At 59.6% G+C, this 24,287-nt stretch overlaps 3 protein-coding genes across 6 annotated transcripts; all 3 read left to right on the forward strand.

Moving 5' to 3' along the window:
- The first annotated feature begins 1,315 nt into the window (after positions 1-1,315).
- On the forward strand, positions 1,316-5,328 carry GOLGA6L9 (golgin A6 family like 9). The gene is made up of 4 exons (XM_071816378.1): positions 1,316-1,552; positions 2,248-2,424; positions 2,610-2,693; positions 5,209-5,328. Exons 1-4 carry the CDS (start codon positions 1,424-1,426, stop codon positions 5,326-5,328), a joined length of 510 nt encoding a protein of 169 aa, XP_071672479.1. The 5' UTR covers positions 1,316-1,423.
- A 4,023-nt stretch (positions 5,329-9,351) lies between these two features.
- LOC136109401 (large ribosomal subunit protein mL38-like) lies at positions 9,352-15,696 on the forward strand. Of its 4 annotated transcripts, XM_071816557.1 has the most exons (3): positions 9,352-9,950; positions 12,504-12,576; positions 15,257-15,696. In XM_071816557.1, exons 1-3 carry the CDS (start codon positions 9,652-9,654, stop codon positions 15,314-15,316), a joined length of 432 nt encoding a protein of 143 aa, XP_071672658.1. In that variant the 5' UTR covers positions 9,352-9,651; the 3' UTR covers positions 15,317-15,696. The 4 variants fall into 4 exon arrangements, 3 of the variants coding, with proteins under 3 accessions (XP_071672658.1, XP_071672657.1, XP_065708110.1); XM_071816556.1 differs by lacking the exon at positions 12,504-12,576 and having other exon boundaries at positions 9,356-9,950; XM_065852038.2 differs by lacking the exons at positions 12,504-12,576; positions 15,257-15,696 and adding an exon at positions 11,692-12,460 and having other exon boundaries at positions 9,368-9,950.
- Positions 15,697-17,224: 1,528 nt separating this feature from the next.
- On the forward strand, positions 17,225-23,065 carry LOC139829339 (uncharacterized). Its single transcript, XM_071816379.1, has 11 exons — positions 17,225-18,331; positions 18,799-19,507; positions 19,645-19,739; positions 19,868-19,959; positions 20,094-20,232; positions 21,173-21,250; positions 21,535-21,699; positions 21,853-21,971; positions 22,294-22,359; positions 22,452-22,590; positions 22,742-23,065. The coding sequence occupies exons 1-11, from the start codon at positions 17,909-17,911 to the stop codon at positions 23,027-23,029; spliced, it is 2,313 nt and encodes a 770-aa protein (XP_071672480.1). The 5' UTR covers positions 17,225-17,908; the 3' UTR covers positions 23,030-23,065.
- The last annotated feature ends 1,222 nt before the right edge of the window (positions 23,066-24,287 follow it).

The raw sequence follows: 24,287 nt of genomic DNA on the forward strand, positions 1-24,287 counted from the left end.
TCAGAAGGGAATTGCAGCCCCCGTGCCTGGAGCGGTGGGCAGGGGGTGTGAGCTGGGGGTGCCCGGGGAAGGGGGCGGATGCAGCCAGGGGAGCACCAGGGACGGAGCTGTTGGGGTCTCTGCTCCCTCGGCAGCCAAAAGGCTGAATCCTGCCTTTCGCCTGCGAGGCAGGCACTGGCGCTGGGGAGGGATCTTGTCTTTCGTGGCCTCCTCGGCTTGACCGCATCGGGTGCTTTGTGCCTGCAGCCAGCTGGCCGCCTCCCCAGCAGCATCCGACTGTCGGGCAGAGCTGCTGAGCGCCCAGGCCCGTGTGGCAGAGCTGGAGAGCCAGGTGAGCCCCAGCGCCTGCTGGATGGGGGCCACGGGTGACCCAGGGAGAGGAGAAGGGGCCAGGACACGGCGCGGGATCGGGCAGAGCTGCTGGCGCAGCACCGGCTGGAGCTGCAGCAGCTGCGGGAGCTGCAGAGGCGAGAGCGGCACGAGCGGCACGTGGTGCCGGTGGCCCCGGTGTGGGTGAAGGAGCCAGGGAACGGTTTGGGGAGACGGTGAAAGGAGAATGGAGAGTCCAGAAGCGCTGGCTTGAGGGCAGCTCCGTGGCTTTTGGAGTGGGGATTTGCTTTGCCGGTGGAGACAGGCAGATCTGCCTGGAGACGTCATTCCGAGGGAAGGCATTGCATTTTGAACGACGCTGAACCCCATGTTTTCTCTCCCCCGGATCCCTTTTATTCAGAACAATGAGTTGCTGATGTCCACATAGTTTGGGTCAATGAGAAGTCTGTTGTTGGTAGAGAAGCCCATAACCCCCAGATGTGGTCCATCCCAGATGGGGAAGGCAGCCCGTGTGATACCCCGTGACAGACCAGCTCCTGGGACCTGGTGCTCAGCCCCACGACCGAGCCTCTTCCACGGTGCCCGTCACGGGGAGCACCAGTTTGTAACAGCCCGTGGTGGGCTCCTTCCCCGTGTCCCGCAGGGAGTCTGTCGAGGAACTGCGCAAGAAACACGAGGAGCAGCCCCAGCACGCGATGTGGCTGAAAGAGCGAGAGATGGATGTGCTGACCGGCACCATTTCACACACCAGGTACCGACAGCCGGTGTCGTGCGCCCAGGTTGATCCCTGGCCACGGTGTTCCCTGTCCTCCGGGGAACCAGGCCCAGAGCACAGGAGGAACAGGGACCATCCTCTCTCCCACCCGCTGCCCCCAGGGGCGCTGAGCTGTTGTTCAGTATCTGTCCGTGCTCCCCGAAGCAGCGGCTGCGTCTTCCTGCTGCTCTGCTCTGATCCCGAGAGGTTCGGGGCAGGGCTGCCCGGCCCATGGCCCAGCACACGTCCCCCTCTCCTTCACAGTGGGACAAAGTGTGTCCCCCAGGGTGACCCTCCCCCGGATCTCTGCCCAGGTCTCTGAACGGCATCACTGAGAAGATGGAGAAGTTCTCCAGTGACCTGCAGAACATGTGCAGGAGGGGCATGGAGGAGGAGCGGAGCCGTGTCCAGGAGCTGGTGGCCAACACGCAGGCCAGGCTGGGCGAGCAGGCTCGGCTGCTGGAGCAGGTGAGCCCACGCTGTGTCCTCTGCCCGGGCCAGGCTCCTGGCTGGGTCCGGGCGTTTCTCTGGCCCGCAGGAGGTCCCTGGCCTGGAGCCCGTGAACGGCGCCTGGCCCTGCAGCGTCTGGCAGGCTCACGCGTGGGTCCTGCTCAGCGGGGAGACGTTCAGCGCTGCCTTCCTGTGACAGAGACGTCACTTGGGGTGGTGAGAATGGGGGAGTCCCTGGAACAGGCTCCACCAGCCCCTTTCAGCTCTTGACTGAAGCGTCAGTTGCCTCTTTCTCTCCCCTTTACCCGTGAGGGGTTTGGGCAGCCAGGGCAGGCGCAGCCACCTCTGTTGTGAGTCTGGGGAGAGGAAACCCCCACGGTGGGTGAGGGAAAACCTCCCCGTGCCATGGGGACGTGTCCGGAGCCGGTTCTGCTCCCCCCAGGGCTGTCCAGAGGGGACATGTGGCACAGACAGTGCGGCAGAGCTGCATTTTTCAGGGCTGCCGGGGTGGCAAAGGACCACTCAGGCTGGGTATTTCCTGGTCCCCACAGGCGGGTGGGTGAGGGCTCTGCTGGAGCACCGGGGGCTGCTGCTCTGCACCCAAAGCGGCCACACGAGGAGCTCAACAGGGGCTCTGCCTCCCCTTGGGAAGACGGGAGATGGTGTCCAGGACGGGGCAGGTGATGCGTCGGTTTCCCCCGTGCCCACCCTAGGAGCGGGCAGAGCTGAAGATCCAGCGCCAGGAGCTGAAAGCCGAGGAGGAGCAGCTGGCGAGAGACAGGCAGAGGCTGGACCAGGCCTGGCAGGAGCTGAGGCTGGAGAAGGAGAAGGTGATCGGGGCCGCGCGACGTGTCCAGAAGCAGGAGGGGATGATCAGAAGCACGAAGGAGGTAAGCAGAGCTTCTGCGCCACGGTTCACAGCCGTGCACAGGCCGGCAGCACAGCCGGGGTCTCACACCCCTCCTGAAGTCGTGAATCCTGTGCCGGGAGGGGAACAAGGGGATGCTCAGAGGACCCTCAGCGCAGGGCAGCGAGGCTCCCTGTCCCCAGCCTCCCCACCCGCTCTGCCTTGCAGCTCTCGGCCCAGAAGCACGCAGAGAGGGAGCGAGCCCTGCGGGAGGCACGCAGGATGCAGACCGAGTTCCGGGACAAGCTGCAGGTCCTGCTGCTGCAGCTGAAGCAGCAGCAGGAACAGGTGAAGCAGCAGTTGGAGCAGAGGAAGCAGCAGCAGGAGCAGAGGAAGCAGGAGCAGATGAAGCAGGAGCAGCTGAAGCAGGAGAAGCAGCAGCCTGAGCAGGAGCAGAAGCAGCTGGAGCAGGAGCAGGAACAGCTGAAGCAGGAAAAGGCCTCCTTAGCCTCCATGTACAGCGCCCAGGTGCAGCTGCTGTAGTTCCAGGCCCAGCAGGTGAGGCGGGGGGAGAGCGCGGCTGGAAGGGGCTGCGGAGCCGCTGGGGGAGCGCTGGGACGTCGTCCTTGGCTCGAAGGGGTTGCCCTCTGCTCAGCCCATCCCTGGGTGGGGGACGCCGGCTCTGCTGGACTCTGGCTTTGTGCTGTCCCCGTCCTGTGCCGTCAGGTCCCCGCTGGGTCTTTCCCCAGGCAGGGACGCTCTTGGAGGCTTCCCCTGCGGGTCTTGCTCAGACTGCGAGGGTCTGGGCTCTGGAGAGCACGGGGAGGCGTCCCCTTCATGGGGGACATGGCACGAGGGAGGCTTTGGGATGCTTCTCTTGTTGGTGAGCAACACCCTGGACTGTCACCCTGTTTCTGTGGCACTGCCTGGGATCCATCCCACGCATCCTTCCTCTCTTCTCAGGAGAACAACAGTTAGAGAAGCAGAGCATCTTCTTGGAGCCCCTCAAGAAAGGATGAGACAACACTGCACGACTGTCAACAACCCCCCCGCCCTCCTCCCGTCCTGCGGACGATGACATTGAGTATACACACGCATTTATGGAGGCCCTGAGGAAAGCATCTCCGCCCGTGCAAGTAGTCGATCTCTCCTCCATTCTCCGGCCTCCCATTTCTTACAGGACCCTTTAATCAGGCTCTGCCCCAGTGGCCATTCTGTCAGCTCTGCTTCTGTCGTGACTTGTAGCAACATCGTACGGGAGACTGTGGGTACGCGTTAAAGGCCTTAGAGACTTCAGGGGCTCGTTTGGACACATTAGTGAGGATGCTTAATAAAAACAAAGGGAGGACAGTCGCAGAAGAATTTTGCTCCCTTAAATTCCTTTAGCTGTATTCTATGCTTCGACACATCGAGATACGGACAGAGAAAAAACTGCCTGGAAGATGGAGGAAGAGAATCCAAGAAGAAACAACCAAGGCCCCAGACCCAAAATTACCACTGGACCAACAGGCTCATGAAGGATGTGCGAAGAGCGGGTGCACAGACTGGGGGGGTTTACAAGCCCAAGTCTCTTTTGTCTCATGCTCCTCCTGCTGAGAGGCCCCAAGCCCAGACAGTTTCTTTGCTGTTATGCGGTTATTTATGGAGATCCCGAGGAAAGCGCCCTACAACGCTTCACCTCTGCCCGCATCCCGACCCTCCTCCCCTCTCTGGACTGCAGAGAAGACGCTAAATTAATGCAGACTGCGATTAAGTTACAAAGACATACCCGTCATTAACCAACGACGTGGTGAATGCTTTCTAACCACCTGCAAAACGAGGGGGTATTTTTCAAGTTTTAAATCCTTCTGCCTGACAACGAGACCGGAAGATCAAGGAACACGGTGTTTCGGAGCAGAGCGCTTAGCTTACATTTGACTAGTAATTCATAGTAGGAAACTCATCCGTTGTAACTAACTTCATGCTAACCTTATGGTAGCTCACAGGAAAGAGACTGGGGAACCACCTGGTGATAATGTGAGTAGAGAAACCTTGCTGACATATTATAATCAGTCACCATTGTATAAATTAGATGATGAGGAAAAGCGGCCTCTGAATGAAACTCTGAACGGTGCGGCGTTAACGTTCTTCTTGAAGAGAGAAGGCGAGTGCAGTCAAGTGATGGACGCTGATACGTTTTTCACTTTGCGAAAACGCCCAGAGTGGCAGACAGAACGCGCTATTCACTTGCCACCCCGGGATCCAGCTGTGTTCACATTACAAAGGGAGCAGAATAAAGCTCAGGAGAAGCTGAAACCATGTTGTCCAGCACGTAGAATAAGACAGAAAACTCGCCTGATGAGAGGGGAGGCTGAGATAGAAGACTGTATGTCCCCACGGGGCGTGGAATTGAAGATGATGTGCCTTCAGCTTCCGGGGTGGTGAAGCTGTGGAGAAAGAAGAGGAAAGCGGGGGAAAGAAGCTGAGATTTTAGTTGAGACTGGAACTTCTGATTCCATTTTGAATCAGGAATTGATACCGTTAGATGAAGATTTTGCACCTCTGGTGGGAGCTGCTGGCCAACAAGACAAAGCTTTCTTCAACAGCCAATCCAAGAGAAACTGGGAAAACAAAATGGAATTCCCAAGTTCTTATCTATGCCTGGGTCTCCAAAACCGTTACGGAGACGAGACTTAGGAAAACAATTGCAAGCAACAATAACATTCAAACAAGGTGAAGTGACATTCAAGATAAAAGAGCAGCCACAGAAACCAAAGAAGACCGTATGCAATGCACTGCGAGTTTGCTGAATTTGGTGAGATGCAGTGGGTATCGAGCTTCCCAACAGAAAGCCCAGCTGATCCAGCGCCAAGTGACTTATCTGGGATTCGAGATCTCCGGAGGGCACCAGAGCTGGGGATGGAGCGACAAGAAGCTGTTTGCCGGACACCAGAACCTGCAGCGGTAAAAGAGCTCCGGGCGTTTCTTAGGAGGACACGTTGGTGCAGACTTTGAGTTTATAATGATGGACTTTTAGTAAAGCCTTTCTATGAACTGCCAAACGAAGAGACTGCCAAGTTGAATTGGACAAGAGAAGCGTCTGAGGGCATTTGCACAACTAAACAAAGAGCCTGGGTCTCCCAGATATCACCAAGCCATTGGAGTTACGCTCACACGAAAGGCAAAGCGTTGCTCTGCGTGTTCCAGCACGGCAATCGAGAGCTCAGAACCGGGCGGCTGCTGCTTCCCTAAGCAATCAGATGCAGTGAGCCAAGGCTGGCCTGGATGTCGTGGAGCTGTGGCAGCTCTTGGACTCGCTGTACAGGAAGCTCCTGAGTTCACCATGGACAGAAAATGACTGTGGAAGTGTCCCATACAGTCCCAACCGTTCTGGAACAAAAAGGCACTCATGGGTTATCTCCCTCGAGATTCCTGAATGCCAGGCGGTACTGGTGGAACTGGATGATGTGAATGTTGTCGTTACCAACAGTGTCACTGCAGCCCCTTTCCTCAGCCGCTCTGTTTCTGAGCCTGTGGGCCAGGATTGCTTGGAAACAATGGGAGCTGTTTCCTCCAGCAGGCGGGATTTAAAGGAACAGCCCACGGAAGACGCCGAAGACTCCTGGTTCTCTGATGGAAGCAGCTTTGTAAAGCAAGGAGTACATAGAGCTGGGGATGCCCTAACAACTACCCACGAGGTAATCGAAGGCAAACCTTTGTCTCCTGGGACTTCTGCCCGGACAGCTGCACATGCACCAGCCTTAGAGTTATCCAAAGAGAAGAAGATTAACATTTGGACACATTCCAAGTGTGCTTTGGGAGTGGTGCGTGCCCATGGAGCATTTGAAAAGGGCCACGTTTATTAACAGCACAAGGAGAAGAGATTAAACGTGGTACTCCAGTTGTCAGAAGCTGCGCTGCTACTCGAAAAGTTGCCATCGTGCATTTCAAGGAGCATCGAGAAGGAGACACTGACCAGGAAACTGGAAATAAATTGGCAGCCGATACTGCGAGACGAGCGGCTGGGAAGACAGAGAGAGAAATGAGAGGGACGTCTCTGAGCCCGGACGGCTGCCTCCTCGAACCAGCATCAGTAAACTCTGCCTTGCAGTGCGTTAACAGAGACCTTCTCAGGTTGGCCAGAAGCATCCCCTGCCCAACCAGTAAAGCTAGAACAGTAACTAAAGCTGTGTTAAATGAGACCGTACCCCGATTTGGGGTACCCGCTGTGATGTCCTCTGCTAGAGGGCCCCCTTTTGTTGCACAGGTAGTGCTGCAAGTCAGTAAAGCATTAGAGATCGATTGGCAGTTGCAGACTCCCTGCGAGCCTTAAGCAAGTGGGCAGGTAGAAAAGAAAATGAATCATTTAATGGAACCGCAGATAAACAGCATTTGCCAGGAAACTAAGTGGAAGTAGCATCAAGCACCACCTGTAGCGCTGCTCAGAAGGAGAGGGAAGCCTCGAGCCAAGGAAAACTGAAGTGTCTTCTTTCAAGCCAATAGATGAAGTTTCTGTGAAAGCTTTTTCATGTCAGCCTTGAGAAGTGGAATGGACTGTTCCAGCTGCTGCTGGCGGCCTTTAGCGCCATCAAGATTAAAGAACAACCTGCCTGGATTCACTGTTCAAGGGTGAAGAAAGCAGCGGGTAAGAAAGAGATGTCAGAACCGGTAGGACCTGCCTGCCGCTTTCCAGTTCTCTCAGCGTTGATCTCAGTGACTCTAAAAAGTTACGCTCTTTAGTGCCTAAAGATCCAGTAGAAGCTGCTGTGGCTTGAACTCACCTGTCCTCTAGCAGAGGACATCAGAGCGGGGACCCCAAATCGGGGTACGGTCTCATTTAGCAAAGCTTTAGATACTTTCCCAGCTTTACTGGTTGGGCAGGGGATGCTTCTGGCCAACCTGAGGAGGTCTCTGTTAACACCAGCAAACCCCCTTTTCCAGGGAGTTTGGAGAAATCTGGTTGCTAATGTTGTCCTGCTACATCTCCTTTTCTAATTGTTCGCATTTGTACCATATTTATCGTATTAAGTTTGTTTGCCAGACAGAGTTCACATTGCTGGGTCACTTGGTTCCAAATACTACATCAATTCGCTCTTTCCTTTTAATCAGGTGTTGGGATAGAGCATCAGCTCCCCAGTGAGTTTTGCTGTGTTCCGATACGGTTTCCCGTAACGTACTGCAAGACAGAGTTTGCTGACGTTGGTTCAATAACATAACCATCATTTGGTTAACAATGTGTAAGGCTTCATGTTATTGATTCCTCTCCACCCCTGCGCTAACTCCATGGCTTTACCATCTGGTTTCTTTACGCGCACTCCATCAGCAGTCCAAACTGCAGGAAGTCACTCGTCCTTCTCTGGAGCCTCTGCTTCCTTCGGCTTTCCAGAAGGCATCTTGGTGTTTTCCAGCACATCCTTCTTTCACTGCCCTGCAGAAACTCCTTTCGCCTCTGTGCCATCCCCAACGCTGACACCGTTCTCTTGGTTAATAGGAACTCAAAGGAGAAGATAGTGATACTGCTCTGAGGACAAAACCAAGTAGTACTAACTAACCACATGCTGATAGTAGATGTTCTGCCCTTCTTTCAACTGCCTCTATTTTTGTAGCACTATCTCAAAGCATTTTGCAACTGCTAATTATGGAGATTTGATGTGAAAACCAACATGCAGCGGTGGTAGAAACTGGAAATTTGACCTGGAATGACGGAGTCCGTCTTTGAGGGCAGAAATCGGTTGGCCAAGGTCGTTGGGTCTTCATCGAGAACACGGAGAACTTGCGCAGCGACCTGCAGAACCGGGGGCTGTCGCTCTGCACCCAAAGCGGCCACGCGAGGAGCAGCTGGAGCAGCAGCAGGAGCAGCTGGAGCAGCAGCAGCAGCAGCGTCTGCATCAGGGAGGTGTCTCCTCACCCTCCCCACTGGGCCTGGGGCCACGGTGCCCAAGCCCTGAAGCTTTTCTGACAGCTTCTCTCTCTCCCTTTCCCCCAGAGACGGCGCAGCAGCGGCTGAGCACGGCTCACCAGAGAGACGGCGTGAACAGCCCCGCCAGGAGCTGCCCGTCCGCCCTGTGACACCGCTGACCGCAGCCCAGGGCCTCGGTGCCCCGACCGAGGGTCTCTCCAGCACCCTGGGTGAGGCTTCCGCGCACTGCGGGTGGGAAGGGACTTGCCACTTTCTGTTGGGTTAGGGTTAGGGTCAGGCTTAGGGTTACGGTAAACTGCACTTGTACCTGTGCCTCTGGAGGCTTGGGATGCTGGCAGGTGAGCTAAAGCCCGTTTGCCCTGGCTTTGTGGTGTCCCCGTCCTGTGCCGCCAGGTCCCGCTGGGTCTTTCCCCAGGCAGGGACGCTCTTGGAGGCTTCCCCTGCGGGTCTTGCTCAGACTGCGAGGGTCTGGGCTCTGGAGGAGCACGGGGAGGGGTCCCCTTCATGGGGGACATGGCACGAGGGAGGCTTTGGGATGCTTCTCTTGCTGGTGAGCAACACCCTGGACTTCACCCTGTTCCTGTGGCACTGCCTGGGATCATTCCCACGCATCCTTCCTCTCTTCTCAGGGGGATGATGACTTAGAAAAGGAGAAGATCCTCTTGGAGTCCCTGAAGAAAGCGCCATACACCACTTCACGTCTGTCAGCATCCTGTCCGTCCTTCCGCCCTTCTCCGCACCACGATTTCTTTGAGGTTACGCAGTTATTTCTGGCGATCCCGAGGAAAGTGCCCTACTGCGCTTCACCTCTCCCAGCGCCCCGGCCGTCCTCCCTGCTCCCGACCACCATTTCTGAGAGGCTTTCGTAGAGAAAGGGCTTTAAAAGCCCAAGGCTCTTTCGCCTGAGAGGCCCCCAGCCTGGACTGTTTCTGTGCTGTACCTTTTAAGTTGTTTTTTATCTCCTAATTAAAGTATCTTTTTAAAGCGCAAACCTCTGAGACTCTGATACAGGAAACCTGGGGTCAAGAACGTTCCTGTGACAGTTTGCGCACGTGAATCTGCGTGTGGCACTGCTTTGCTGATGGAGCTGGGAAGGAAATACTCGTCCTTCTCTGGAGCCGAAAACCACACGCGGTGGTTGGAGAAACTGCCAGTTTGACCTGGAAGGATGGAGCCAGAATTTGAGGGCAGAAATCAGTTGCCCCGGGTCCTTGGGTCTGGCAACCGCAGCTTTTCCTTGTTGGGCCGATTTCTGAAAAGCCCCTGGCTCTTGTGCTGGGCTTCACCTCCCGCCCGGGTACCCCGGGGTGACAGCGGGGCCTCTCCGGTGCCTTCCGCGGGCTCTGCCCGGTCGGAGCAGCAAGGCCGGCGATGGGGAGGGGTTCCCGGGGAGGGCAGAGCCCGTCCCGCGGGGCTGTGGGGACGCTTCTAGGCAGGCTCCGCGCTAACCAGCCCCGTCGCTGCGGCAGCGGGGCATTCCCAGCCCGGCGCTGCGGTAGACAGACCCGTTGCTACGGCTGCGGGGCCTTGCGGGCCGGACCCCGCGCGGCGCAGCCCCCGTCGCTATGGGAACGGGGCCCTTCCAGTGCGGGCGGCGCGCAGCATGGCGGTGCCGCTGGCGAGCGCGGCGCTGAGCGGCGTCCGGAGCGGGCGGGCGTTCGGCACGGCCGGTGAGTCCCGGGCCGGGGAGCCCCGGTTCCCCTGCGCGGGCAGCGGGAGCCGCTTGCGGCGTGGCGGGGAGAGCGCTCGGGCGGCTGAATTCCTGGCGTGGCCGGCTCGGGGAGGCGGGGGTGGCTCCGGCTCTTCCCGGGCTCTCTCGGGAATTTGTGTCCAGTTGTGGCCCCTCAGCTCCAGAAGGACAGGGAACTGCTGGAGAGAGTCCAGCGCAGCACCAAGATGCTGAAGGGAGTGGAGCATCTCCCGTGTGAGGAAAGGCTGAGGGAGCTGGGGCTCTGGAGCTGGAGAAGAGGACACTGAGGGGGGACTCATTCCTGGGGATCAATATGGAAAGGGGAGTGTCAGGAGGATGGAGCCAGGCTCTTCTGGGTGACAACCAGTGACAGGACAAGGGGCAATGGGTGCAAACTGGAACACAGGAGGTTCCACTGAAATCTGAGAAGAAACTTGTTCCTGGTGAGGGTGGCAGAGCCTGGCCCAGGCTGCCCAGGGAGGCTGTGGAGTCTCCTTCTCTGCAGCCATTCAAACCCGCCTGGACCCCTTCCTGTGGAACCTCAGCTGGGTGTTCGGCTCCATGGGGGGATTGCACTGGATGAGCTTTCCAGGGCCCTTCAACCCCCGACATTCTGGGATTCTATGGCCCATCCTCTCCTCGTTTTGCAGGTGCTCAGAAAGCATTTACCGTGTCATTGGTTAACGATGGGTGCGTGTTTTGTAAGTGAATCACGGTGTACATGAATTGAGCAGCTTCTCTTCACTCTCCATTCCCAGCGGCTGGGGCCACTGCCCAACGAGGGCATTGACGTCAGCAACTTAGAAGTGCTGGAAAAACGCTGCAGTTTCAGTCGGTGCTGGAGGCTGGTGGAGGAGGAGAGCAGGGAGCCGCGCTGGGGGCAGACGGCCCGGCAGCACAGCAGCCCCAGCCAGGTGCTCGCCCGAGGAGCTGCGCCGTGCGGGCTTTTGCTGCCGGAGGTCGAGAAAGCTGTTGCTGGGGCTGCATTTTGCCCCAGACTGCACCCTGTAAAGAGCTGATGAGGGGCTTTGGCACAAGGTTGGCTCTTTGCTGATGTAGAAGTTTGCAGAGCCCGAAAGTTTCAGGGAACCGGATGGCAGTTTTCTGGGAGGAGGGAGGCTGGCCAGGACCCGCCAAGAGACGTGGAGCGGAGTAGAGAAGTGATTCCTTGGAATCATAGAATCATTTGGTTGGAAAAGACCCTCAAGACCATCGAGTCCAACCATAACCTACCCCCGGCACTGCCCCGTGTCCCTGAGAACCGCATCTCCATGTCTGTTCAACCCCTCCAGGGAGGGCGACTCCGCCGCTGCCCTGGGTAGCCCTTTCTGGGAAGAAATTGTTCCCAGGATCCAACCTCAACGTCCCCTGGGGCAACTTGAGGCCGTTTCCTCTCTTCCTAAACCCGGTAGTGTCAGAGGAGCCAGAGCAGGAACCAGAGCTTTAGACCCCTTGCAGCAAATAACCCAGTTTGGCTGCAGAGCAGCCGCAGAGACCAGAGCTGCTCCTCGGCTGGGAAACCGCTGGGTCTGGGGGTGCGATGAGCTGGGGGGGAGGAGGCGGCAGACGCGTGGAGGTGCCGAGGGAAGGCAGAGGCGGTAGATTCGAGTCTCTGCTGTCTTGGAGTTTGCGTCTCTTTCACAGCCTCTCTAACGCTCTGCAGGCGTTTTGTGTTTGGGTGTTTTGGGTACTGGAATTTGTCACGTAGGTGATTTTTCCAGCCCTGTCTGAGGAGCCAAAGACCGACATCAGCCTGCCGCGTGAGAAGCTGCTGCGGGCAAAGGAAATCAAGGCAAGAAAGAAGATCCGGAGGGAGAACCGCCAGAATGCGGAGATGGAAGGCGCAGCGTGGCTCCGGACAGGCCTGTGTCCCGCCACCCCCTCTCCGCCCCGGCCGCGCTGGGTCCCCCGGTGTCACCTCCAGCGTTTCCCTCTCCTCGCAGCGCTGATCCCCCTCGGCGAGCTCAGAGCTGAGTGGGAGAAGAGCAGCGGCCCGTTCCACAAGCAGCGCGTGGCCGAGCACTGCGCGGTGTTTCGTGACTTGTTCCGAGGGGCCGCGTTGCCCCCCGGCTCACCTTGAGGGTGGAGCACAGCCAGGAAGACGAGCACGCCGTGCCGGTCTGCTATGGGAACATGGTGACTCCGTCAGAGGAGTGTGGGGGGAGCGGGGCACAGCCTTGGCCCCACGGGAAGCCTCTGTGGTTTTCTCAGACGCTCCTGATGGGCATTGTCTGCCCCGGGGGATTTTGTTTAGAAGGGTATTTCCTCTGTGATGATCCAAACGTGTTTCTTGGACGTGATAAAGACAGAGCTTTGCAACAGGATGGCTGTCTGTCAGCAGGCTGGTGTTTCTTAAGGCTCCGGGGCCTCTCAGGTGGAGCTGGATGACTTGGTGTTGTGGCCGTGCCTGGTCTGTGCTGGGTCCTGCCCGTGCCCATGCCCGGTTCGTGTTCGTTGCCATGGAAATCATGACCTGGTCTTAATGGAATCTGTGGTTTCAGTGATTGATGTTCTGTTTGTGTTCCTCATTCAGGCTTCCAGTTCCCCCGCGGTGTCATCCGCAGCAGATAAAGGCTCCCTGCGGACTGTGCTGCTCACAAATCCAGGTGAGTAGCAGGTTCTTTACAAAGAACGTGTTTAAACGGGATCTTTTCCCTCTGCTGTTGGTTCGCTCCTGTTTCTTTTGGCTGCACAGGCAGAGACGATGCCGTAGCATCCGAGTAGGGATGTGTTACATATGCAGGAAAGATTGTAGCTTCCCCAAAGCTCTGGCGGTTGAGAGTTGAGGCAGGACCGGTGTCGCAGTGTAGTGGAAGCAATTCACAGTATCACAGTATCACAGTATCACAGTATGTTTGGGATTGGAAGGGACCTCAGAAGCTCATCCAGTCCAATCCCCCTGCTGGAGCAGGAACGCCTAGGTGAGGTCGCACAGGAAGGTGTCCAGGCGGGCTCTGAATGTCTCCAGGGAAGGAGACTCCACAACCTCCCTGGGCAGCCTGTTCCAGTGCTCTGTTACCCTCACTGTGAAGAAGTTCTTTCTCAAATTTAAGTGGAACCTCTTGTGTTCCAGCTTGATCCCATTGCCCCTTGTCCTATCATTGTTTGCCACTGAGAAGAGCCTGACTCCACCCTCGTGGCACTCACCCTTTATATATTTATAAACATTAATAAGGTCACCCCTCAGTCTCCTCTTCTCCAGACTACAGAGCCCCAGCTCCCTCAGCCTTTCTTCATAAGGGAGGTGCTCCACTCCCTTAATCATCTTTGTTGCCCTACGCTGGACCCTCTCCAGCAGTTCCCTGTCCTTCTTGAACTGAGGGGCCCAGAACTGGACACAATATTCCAGATGGGGTCTCACCAGGGCGGAGTAGAGGGGAAGGAGGACCTCTCTCGATCTACTGACCACCCCCCTTGTAATACACCCAAGGATGCCATTGGCCTTCCTGGCCACAAGGGCCCAGTGCTGGCTCATGGTCATCCTGTTGTCCACCAGGACCCCCAGGTCCCGTTCCCCTACACTGCTCTCTAATAGGTCATTCCCCAACCTATACTGGAACTTGGGATTGTCCCTGCCCAGATGCAGGACTCTACACTTTCCCTTGCTAAATTCCATCAGGTTATCCCCCACCCAACTCTCCAGCCTGTCCAGGTCTCTGGATGGCAGCACAGCCTTCTGGCGTGTCAGCCACTCCTCCCACCTTAGTGTCATCAACAAACTTGCGGATAGTACACTCAATTCCCTCGTCTAAATCGTTAATGAATATATTGAATAATATTGGCCCCAGTACTGACCCCTGAGGCACTCCACTAGATACTGGCCTCCAACTGGACTCCGCACCATTGACCACCACTCTCTGGCTTCTCTCTTTAAGCCAGTTTGCAACCCACCTCACTACTCTATTGTCTAGACCACACCTCCTCAATTTAGCTGTGAGGATGCTGTGAGGGACTGTGTCAAAGGCTTTACTGAAGTCAAGGTAGACCACATCCACCGCTCTGCCATCATCCATCCACCTTGTCACATTCTCATAAAAGGCTATGAGGTTGGTCAAGCATGACTTCCCCTTGGTAAAGCCATGCTGACTGCCCCTAATGACCCTCTTATCCCTGATGTGCCTTGAGATGACACCAAGGATAATTCCCTGACTCCCGCCTTCTGTTTCCCCCCAGACTCCTCTCCCTCGGCAGTCTGCCTGGCAGGTGCATTAGCTGCCACTGCTCGCTCTGGGAAACCGAGGCACGGTGAAGCAGCTGACTGAGAAGTCCCTTTAATCTTGAAATTTCATCTGTTGAGTTCTTTGCTCCTCATTTGAAGCTCCGTCCTATAAGAATGAGTTACTCTTGTGCTAGGAAAGGATTGCTGGGTGGTCTTGAGCTGCTGGGGTTCTCACTTTGGGGCTGATGCTGGGCGGTTCACGCTCTCTTGGCCAGGCTGTTCTTGCATGTTCTGATGACAAGGTCGTTACTGCTGGAGGAGAGCAAGTTCCTTGGAGTCTGCAGGGTTGTTCAGGGCTGCTCTGAGTTTGTGTGTCGCCTGAAGCCACAATCCCAGCCCTGCAAGCACTGTGCTGTCCTGTTGCTTTAAACCAGGCTGTTAAGAAAGTGGGGTTTTTTTCCTGCCTGGAGCAGAAATGTGCAGAGGGCTGGGGAAGCTGGGAGAAGTTTTGGTGTGCCTTGGTTTTCCACCTCTGTTTCACAGACTCTGGGGTGCTGTGGGGAAGTAGCTGCCTGCCAGAGTGCTGCAAGAAAAGAGAATCGCCTCAGCTCTTGTGCTTGTGTCTTGTTTCCAGCCACAGGCTCAAGGTGTGAACCTTGAGCACGTTTGAGTTGTACAGAAAGCACGAGGATGCCGTGACCCCGGCAGGGCTGGCGTCTCAACAGTGCCAGCGGGACAGCTGCGTTACCTGGGTCTCCCATCAGCTCCTCAGTGAGAAATGGCCCGTGCGGGGGGCTGGGGGAGCCGTGACGCAGCCCTGGGCTGAGGCACAGGGCCGGTGCACGAGCTGTGCCCGTGGGCTCCTGCTTGGTCCCGGCACTTGTCTGGGAGCTGTTACAGCACAGACTGGGCGCTTCCAGAGCCATCCTCCCCCAAACTAACAGCAGCCTGAGGAGACAACCTCTTAAAAGCCCATTCTGAATGAGCATTTTAAAATAACACTGAGGGCCTTCACCAGGGCGTGCTCGACCAGCCCTGGTGGGTGGGGGGGGGCCTTGTTAGCGACGGCAGGCCCTGGGGTTCGGGTCTGCGCCATCTCGCTAACGCTCTGTGTCACCCCTTGACAGACAGGACAGAGCCCGTGGTTGAATTTGTGCGGCCGCCCGTTTACCATCCTCCCCAGGTGAAGTTCCCGCGCCACCAGCCCCTGAGGACCTGGACAGATAGCGAGACAGCAAGGAGCCCACGTACGGCATTTACTGGGGCCGGGCCTCCCCTCGAGGTGCTCTGCTCTGCACTGGTGGGAAGGGCTGGGCTTATCCTTCCGTGTTTTGACTCTGGGGACTGTGGCCCCCGCAGGGTGGCGGGACGGGAGGACGGACCCTCCTGCCTCGTGCTGGCATCTCGGGGCAGAGGCGCTTTGTGCCGAGCGTCCTCTCCGTCACCCGCTTGGGATTCTCTGGTCCAGGGTGGTGGGGCGGCTCCACCTGCAGACTCTGCGCACAGCACCGTGCCAACTGCATGGCTGTAAGATCCTGGAAAAATCATTAAATGAACTCAAATCAAGGATTCAGGGTTTCTGTGTATGTGTTCCCCAGAATAAGGCTCAAAGGAGCTGCCTGGTAAAATGGCAGCCGGAGGGGATGATGTCCCAATGCCCGGCAGCCTTTTCTGTTAAGGAATTGTTCCCCACATCCAACCTCAACCTCCCCTGGCGCTACTTGAGGCCATTTCCTCTTGTCCCGTCGCTTGTTCCTGGGGAGCAGAGCCCGCCCCCCCCGGCTCCAGGCTCCTTTCAGGCAGTTCAGAGATCAGAAGGTCTCCCCTCAGCTCCCGTTCTCCAGCTGAACCCCCCAGGTCCTGGTGTCACCTCCAGCATTTCCCTCCTCGCAGGGCTGATCCCCCTCGACCACATCAGAGCTGAGCGGGAGAAGAGCAGCACTTGTCACTGGCCCCAGCTGGAGGTTTCCTGGTCAGCAGCCGCTGGCTCGTGCCAGCAGTCGAGAGAGGCAGAAGAAATCCCTTCAGAACAGCTCCCTCTCCAAAGACATCCGTCTGCCTTGATCAGCCGCAGGGAAAGGCATCCTAAACCAGGCACTTTGGCCTTGTTTTCAGCCCAGGTTCCCAGGTGCTGGTGCACTCGTGAGCCAGTCACTGCACATCTGCCACGAAGGGGAATCGCCTCCGAGGCCACTGTGCCGTGGGGAAAGGAAAGGATTAAACGTCGGGAGAGTTTGATTGAGTACACAACACGGATAAAGCCACTCTCTCTGCAATTAAAACTGAGGATATTTAATTCAGTGAAATGAGATTTCATTCCCTGTGACCTGTCCGATTGTATTTTGCATCTGGGCAGGCTCTGCAGGGACTGCCACAACATTTGAGGTGTCACCAGCTGCACTGTAGGTGGTAAAGCGGGAAAGGCAGGAGGGACCCTCAGCACCTCCCATCCCGTGGATAACTTCATCACAATGGCCAGGCATTTGGGCTCTCATGTTCAACACGAGTTTGGCCCCGCGAGGTGGTGGTTTGGGGACAGGGGCTGGGGACACGGCGGGGGGTTCTGGGGTCTGTCCTCACGGCTGCCCAGCTGCCAGTAACCCTGCTGCCCTTTGCCTCTTCTTCCCAGGAGGGCGCTGGGGGCCAGTCTGCCCCCGCCGAGCCCACCCAGGTGGCCACGGACACCCGGGCCAGGAAGAGCTCAGCACTGGGGCCAAAGGGACGTGGGACACAGCCTGAGATGGAGACCAGCAAGGGGACTGCAGGGTCTGGCTCCCCGGGGATGCAAGCAGGGACACAGGGGGAACCAGTGACCTCTGTGAAGTTGTCAGGCGCTCCTGCAGATCACGCAGGATCTTGTGGTGCCGGTGCCACCACCCCGGGGCTGGAGCCAGGATCCCCGGGCACCCAGGCCAGCACCTCCCTGGGGACACAGCCAGGGGCCCCTGATGCTGGGCAACAGAGACACTATATTGTCCCCTGTCACCTGTGCCCCTCGCCCATTTGGTCACTGGCCGTGGTGGGATCACTTGCCATGGTGGGATCACTGTGGTGGTGGACTCATTTTGGCAGTTGGATCGCTTTTGGTGGTGGGATCGCTATTGGTGGTTGCATCACTTTTGGTGGTGGGATCGCTACTGGTGGTTGAACCACTTCTGGTGGTTGAACCGCTTTCGGTGGTTTGATCACTTTCGGAACTTCTATCGCTTTGGTGACTGGATCACTTTCATCACTCGGTTTGCTTTTGACACTTGGATCTGTTCGGTGACTGGATCACTTTCTGTGGCAAGAAGGAGGAGGAGAAAGGCTGCTGGCTGCCATTCCCTCCAACATCACCTCCGGACAGAAAAGCTCCCGTCTTCCCACATCAGGCTCCGTGTTTTCTGGCAGAGCAGCAGCGATGGCCACACTCGGTCTGTTGGAGCTGCTGAACGCCGCCATCGGGACACCCCATTTGGGGGTTGTCGACTTGGTGGCCCTGCACAAGTTGCTCGAGGCCATCATCGGGCAGCTGGGCCAGCAGGAGCCGTCTGTCCTGGAGCCAGGGCAGAGCCCGACCCCCAGCCTGGCAAAGGAGCAGGACAGCAAGGACCAGCCTGGCCAGGAGAAGGAGGAAGACGGAGCCCTGGGCACCGGGCAGCAGCTCTGGAAACCAGCAGAGCAGCTGGATGAGAAGGACATCCTGGAGGGGACCGGGAGCGACTCCGAGGTCTCCTCTGTGGCCAAGGAGCTGATACCAAAAACAGCAGAAGAGAAGGAGAGAGCCGTCTCCAAGGTAGATGCTCTTGCTGGTCCCTGGGTGCTCCCCCACGAGACGCCCCCTCCTCTGGGCTCCGCGCTGCCCTCGTGCCGCCCTCAGCCCAAGGGCTGGGTTAAGCCCGAGCTCCCGCAGCAGAGCACAGCGGGGTCCAGGTCCCCAGGGACCCTCCCCTGCGCTCACCCCCCACCCGCTCTCCCAGGAAAGGGCTTCGCTCCAGGATCTCTGGGAGGAGATCAACAAGTTTAAGGAGGTGCAGTCCAGCCTGGCAGAGGACGTGCGGGAGATGAAGGAGGAGATGCAGAAGGCGCATTCTGGCCTGGCAGAGGACATCCAGGAGATGAAGGAGGCGCATGTCGGCCTGACAGAGGACATGCGGGCCATGCAGGAGGCGCATTCTGGCCTGGCAGAGGACATCCAGGAGATACAGGAGACCCTTGGCCTGGTGAGCGTCCCCTGGTGCCCCGGGAGGGAGCCGGGCCCTCGTCCCTCCCCGCTCCCGCTGCCCTGTCACACTGTGCCCGTGCCCCACGGCCATCAGTGTCACCAGCGTGAAGGGCAGCAGGAGGGAAGAGTGGGAAGGGTGTCCCAGGGGTTGCTAAGGCACTTCTGAACTAGAGAGCCATCCAAACAGAACCATGGGAGGGGAAGGAGGGGAGATAAAGCTGTGGGTTGGGGGTGCTGGGCAGTGATGCTGGGGCTCCCATCCCTGGGGATCCAATCCCCCGGGTTCCATAGCCGGGCTGAGCCCGTGATCCCTTTGCATTTGGGCTCTCATGTTCAACACGAGTTTGGCCCCGCGAGGTGGTGGTTTGGGGACAGGGGCTGGGGACACGGCGGGGGGTTCTGGGGTCTGTCCTCACGGCTGCCCAGCTGCCAGTAACCCTGCTGCCCTTTGCCTCTTCTTCCCAGGAGGGCGCTGGGGGCCAGTCTGCCCCCGCCGAGCCCACCCAGGTGGCCACGGACACCCGGGCCAGGAAGAGCTCAGCACTGGGGCCAAAGGGACGTGGGACACAGCCTGAGATGGAGACCAGCAAGGGGACTGCAGGGTCTGGCTCCCCGGGGATGCAAGCAGGGACACAGGGGGAACCAGTGACCTCTGTGAAGTTGTCAGGCGCTCCTGCAGATCACGCAGGATCTTGTGGTGCCGGTGCCACCACCCCGGGGCTGGAGCCAGGATCCCCGGGCACCCAGGCCAGCACCTCCCTGGGGACACAGCCAGGGGCCCCTGATGCCCAGGCCAGCACCTCGGGGATGCAGCCAGGATCCCCGGGCACCCAGGCCACCACCGCCCTGGGGACACAGCCAGGGGCCCCTGATGCCCAGGCCAGCACCTCGGGGGTGCAGCCACGATCACCTGGGACCCACACCACCACCCCTGGGGTGCAGCCTGGCTCCTCCACCTCCCAAGCCACCATCCCAGGGGATGCCCAAGAGCCGGCCAAGCCCTGGGGCACCACCAGCACCTCCAGCTACGAGTCGGAGATGCGGGAGGTTCTCTCCCAGGTTGGGCAGCTCGGCCACCTCTGCGCTGGTCTGAAGGAGCAGGTGGAGCAGCTTAAATCTACCAAAGCTGAACATGCGGATCTTGAGAACGTGCGCCGGCTCTTCCCGGAGGGAGGTGAGAGCACGAGGGGGCTGGCCGCGGTTGTTTGGCGTGGGGACACCCTGGCTCAGGGGCTCGTCATGCTCAGAGCCTGGCCCCAAGGCTGAGACCCCCTCACCGACAGCACATCCCCTTGCACCATGTCCCTCTAGGCCGGCAGAGCATCACCAGCATCCTGGCCGACCTCAAGTGCCAGATGTCGTTCCTGCAAGACATGGCCGGGGCCCTCCACGGGCAGGAGGAGAAGGTGAGCCGGCAGCAGTCCCCGAGGGGCTGCGGGGATGCCAGTTTGGGCAGGGAGGGGGCAGCCGAAGGGTCCCCGTGCCGGAATGACACAGGGGGCTGTGCCCTCACCGCCCCCACTGCCGTTCCCAGATCAGGAAGGTGGAGGATGCTCCCAGAAAGATGAGGGGGGCTGGAGCCGGCAGGAAAGCAGACGGCAGCGCCCAGATGACCCAACAGCCGCGGTAAAAGGATGGGAGAGGGTTTCCTACCCCGCAGGGCTGCGAGGGAGCCTGGGGTCTGGGAGCATCCCAGTTTGGGGGCCAAGGGACACCCCCACGAAGGCTAAGCCTGCCCCTGCCCCCGTCTCGCTGGCCAGGCCCAAGGGACAGAAGGTCAAGGCAGAGCGGAAGGAGTTGGGGAAGCAGCAGGAGCCGACCCAGGCCGAGCTGGAGCAGTTTGCGGCCGAGTACGTGAATCAGTTGGTGATGGAGACAGCACAGCAGCTGCAGGCAGAGGTGAGGCCCGGGGGCAGCGCTCCCAGCCCCCGCTGGCTCGGGGGCAGTCCTGGCAGGGTTCCGGCCACGTCCCCTGGCTGGATGGGGCCATGGAGCCTCCACGGCACCTGGGCTTGTGGGCGGCATCCAGCCCGGCTCAGAGCTGATTCCTCCTCCCCTGCCAGCAGCTGGACGAGCCGAGGGCGACGGCGCAGAGCGGGGGACACGAGCACGCGGGGTGCCCCGGCTGCAACTGGGACACCAGGGCGCTGCTGGGGAAGCTCCTCCAGCGCTGCGAGAAGCTCGAGGCGCAGCTGGAGTCCCTGGCCCAGAAGGCGGGCGGCAAGGTGGAGAGTTACCCAAAGTGGAGGAGACAGGTAAGGAGACGCGGTGTAGGGGGCTTGAGCTGCCAGGAGCCCCCAGGCATTTCTGCTTTGCTGTAACGTGGGGGAGCCCCTCGCTGCCCCCCTAACCGGCTTGTGGGAGTCAGCAGCATGGAAGGGAGTTAAAGCCTTGGAGCAAATGTCCTGCTTGCCCTGAGAGCCCGCGGCCACCAGCCAAAAGACCCTGGGACTGTCCCCGCGGGGCAGCCACCCCCCTTGCTCAGCACCGCCTTGTCCTCTTAGTCCCTGCAGCAGGACGAGCAGCTCAAGTGCCTCCAGGCCAGCATCATGCAGCTCCAAAAGGACTACGAGAAGTTCAGCTCGGCCCTTGCAAACCTCCAGCAGGATCGCCAGCAGGAGCAGAAGGACATCAAGGTGGGTGGCTGTAACCCGCAGGCAGAGCCCAGGCTGGGACCCCAAGGGATCTGTCCCCCTGCCACCCTGCTCGCAGCCCTGCACAGCTTCCCGATGCCTTTCCTGGAGGTTTCTGATGGGCTGGGGAGGCAGGGGGTGCTCGGCTGGCCGGGGGGCAGCTCCGACCCTGCCGTGGCGTCACGGGCTGCTGTCTGCCTTGGAAGGCTCTGTCCCAGGCCCTGGAGCGGCTCAAAAAGCAGAAAGCAGACAAGGAGCAGCTGCTGGTGCTGGAAATCGATGAGGTAGGGGCTCGAGGGACCCTGGTGCCAGCCAAGGGTGTCCCGAGCACGGTGACAAACGCCCCTTGTCCCTTGGGTGCCGGCTGGCAGAAGCATCCGGGGGGAGGGAGGATTTCCAGCCCTGCTGCGGGTCCCTTGCCAGGTCCCTCTGTGACCCCGAGTCCCTTCGGTTGGTGGGAGCAACCCCACGGGGGTGATGGGGTGAACAGGGCCACGTAGCCACTTCTCCCTCTCGCGTTGTCCCTGCATCCTGTCCCCACCGCTCTCCTGCCTTTCCCCGTTGCTAGAAAGCAGACAAAGCCGCCCTGGCTGACAAAGTCAGTCGCAGGCAGTTTGAGGCGTGCGAGGAGCGGCTGAACAAGGCGGTGGAGGAGGTGACGAGCCGGGTGACGGGCCAGGAGGAGGGCTGGCACCGGTTCCAGAAAGAGCTGCAGAGACAGATGGACTGCAAGGTGAGGGCTCGTCCCCTCCACACAGAACTGGCACCCTGGGGGCCTGGCAGCCTGAGGCAGCATCCTTGCGAGGGTGCCCCCTCCCGGCTGTCCCCCTGGGGACCGCCATGTCCCATCGTGGGGTAGATGGCTGAGGGTGTCACCCGTCCACAGCTGGACCGCCGGGAGCTGGGGGCGTTCCGGGAGCAGCAGGAGGAGCGGTGGAAGAGCCTCAGTGGGCAGCTCCAGAAGGAGCTGCAGCCAGAGCGTGACGATGCCGCTGGGATTAGGAAGTGAGTGCGATGGGGACAGCGGTGGCTTTGGCAGTGCCGGCCCTGTTCCTGCTGGCTGTCCCAGCTCGTGCCGCTGTGGTACCCTGGCGTGGGAGCCGAGTGGGCAGCGCCCCTGGGGATGCTGAGCAAGTGGCTGTGCCTTGTGCTCCTGCCAGCTGCAGCTTCCCAGCGATGGAGGGGGCACAATGAGGGGGCACGTGTGGGAGGAGCCCTCCCGAACCAATCTTGGGGAGTGGGTGCAGAGGCTTTTTGTGGCAGGGGACGGTGTGCAGGTGGGGCTGTGCCCCCCAGGAGCTCCCCAGCCCTTTTCTCCCCCCTCCAGGCAGCTGCTGCCTGGTTTCCATTGCCTGTCCTGCGACCGGCCCCTCCACATGCTGGCGCCTGGACCGTGAGTAACTGCCCCCTGACCCCTCCCTGGCGTCGAGTGACACATGGGGTGCCACCTGCCGGGCACTGAGCACCCCGTGTCCTGTCCCACAGGGAGCGGACGGGCGAGTGCAGGTACCCCACTGTTCCGCGGAGCTGCGGGGGCCCACACACCCTCACGCCCCCGCGCTTCCAGCCCCAACCGCCCAGCACCCCACGGCCGTCCCCACCCAGCGCCCGCAGCCCCAACAAGGTAGGGATGACGGAGGTGGGGAGGGGGATGCTGAGCCTGCGGGGGGATCCATCCGTGCCTCAGTTTCCCCAGGGAGAGCTGGCTGGGGGAGGGTTGCTGGGGGATGCGGAACGGGGCCCCGTGTTTGGCTCACACGCTCTCCCCTTCCCAGAAGGACGCGATGCAGCTGTCGGGCCAGGACGGCACTGATGGGAACCGGCAGGACGAGCAGCTCGCCATGATGGGGGGCTCTCAGCTGCCCCCAACGCCAAGGGCCACCCCAGACACCTCGACCTCGCTGCTCTCGGCCGTGCTGCTGCACCGACCAGTCCCGTCTCCCAGACGCTTCACCCTGGCACCGAGTCTGCTGCCGCCCATCCAGCCCCCCCGCGGTGAATCACCCCCTGACAGCCGCGCAGGACAGGGGTCCCGGCCCCGGTCCCACCGCCCCGGGCGCTGAGCAGGCAGCGGCTGCAATAAACGGTGATGAGCAACCAAGCGCCGGTGTGGTCTGAGTGGGGGTCCCTGGGGCAGGATGGCAGAAAGCCCCGCCGTGTTTGCTTTTTCAGGAGAAAAATAAGAGCTCAAAAGGCACTGTGGGGGTGCCCAGGTGGATCCGGTGGTACCCGGGGCCCCCCAGAGGGAGCACGGGGAGCAAACCAGTGGGCACCAGGGCAGAGCCAGCAAAGGCCCATCCTTTGCTGCCTTTGGAATTGTCATTCAAAGGGTAGATGAGCACAGCTCGGCTTCAGCCAGAACACCTCCATGCCCTTATTTTTTGTTATACCCCCACGTTCTCTTTCCTGCCCGGCGGCCGGGGGGTGTGGGGTGTGTGTGCTTAGGGAACCCCTCGTACCCAGCAGCTGCCTGCATGCTGCTGCTGCTTCTCTCTGCATTTAAACACGTTACCCAAACATATTAAAAAAACCACAAAACAAAATAACAGGGGGTCTGCGGGGCAGGAAAGGCTGGAGGCTCATGGGCTGGGGCCGGGCCCGATGCCTCCAGCCCCACGCACCTTCGCACGAGGCTCGAGCGCTGCCACGCCGCTCCCATAGGGCCCGCAGCAGCTGCCGTCTTGGACACGGGCAGCGAAGCCACCGCACTGAGGCCGCGCCTGGTACCGCCAGGGAGAAGGGGGAACGGGTTGTGGTGCGAGCCACCCTCGGGGTGCGGGTGGTGCACCCCCTGAGGAGGGAGAGTTTCCGCCCTTTGAGGCCCCCTTCTCAGGTACCAGCGCCCTTCAGGCAGTGGCTGATAGCATCTTTTGCTGTGCACAGAGAGCGTGGCTGCTGTGCCTTTACCTACGCTGGCGGTGGGGGTGGTCTGTGTCCCGTTGGGCCAGCTCACAGTCCCATCCCAGCTCTGGGCCGTGTTTCCAGCTGTGCCCAGGATGGCACACACTGCCCCGCGTGCCGTGGAGCTGTCCTGGATGGACACAGCTCCACGAGTTCCCCCTGCTCCTTGATCCTGCCTTCACTCCCCTTCATTTCTCCTGGTTCCAGACAAACCACCTCCTCCAGCGGAGCTGGCACAGCTGCAGGTTCAGACTTGTGCCGTCCCAACGGGGCTCAGAAGGGAATTGCAGCCCCCGTGCCTGGAGCGGTGGGCAGGGGCTGTGAGCTGGGGGTGCCCGGGGAAGGGGGCGGATGCAGCCAGGGGAGCACCAGGGACGGAGCTGTTGGGGTCTCTGCTCCCTCGGCAGCCAAAAGGCTGAA

This window comes from Patagioenas fasciata, chromosome 18, assembly GCF_037038585.1.
Source record: "Patagioenas fasciata isolate bPatFas1 chromosome 18, bPatFas1.hap1, whole genome shotgun sequence".
Lineage (NCBI taxonomy): Eukaryota > Metazoa > Chordata > Aves > Columbiformes > Columbidae > Patagioenas > Patagioenas fasciata.

Coding starts and splice junctions, on each gene's coding strand:
- GOLGA6L9 (XM_071816378.1), top strand. CDS start 1,424: ATGGAGAAGTTCTCCAGTGACCTGCAGAACATGTGCAGGAGGGGCATG. Junction 1,553..2,247: donor AGGCTCGGCTGCTGGAGCAG/GTGAGCCCACGC, acceptor TGCCCACCCTAG/GAGCGGGCAGAGCTGAAGAT. Junction 2,694..5,208: donor AGTTCCGGGACAAGCTGCAG/GTCCTGCTGCTG, acceptor GCTTCCCAACAG/AAAGCCCAGCTGATCCAGCG.
- LOC136109401 (XM_071816556.1), top strand. CDS start 9,884: ATGGCGGTGCCGCTGGCGAGCGCGGCGCTGAGCGGCGTCCGGAGCGGG. Junction 9,951..15,256: donor GCGGGCGTTCGGCACGGCCG/GTGAGTCCCGGG, acceptor ACCCCTTGACAG/ACAGGACAGAGCCCGTGGTT.
- LOC139829339 (XM_071816379.1), top strand. CDS start 17,909: ATGCTCTTGCTGGTCCCTGGGTGCTCCCCCACGAGACGCCCCCTCCTC. Junction 19,740..19,867: donor TCCACGGGCAGGAGGAGAAG/GTGAGCCGGCAG, acceptor TGCCGTTCCCAG/ATCAGGAAGGTGGAGGATGC. Junction 19,960..20,093: donor CAGATGACCCAACAGCCGCG/GTAAAAGGATGG, acceptor CTCGCTGGCCAG/GCCCAAGGGACAGAAGGTCA.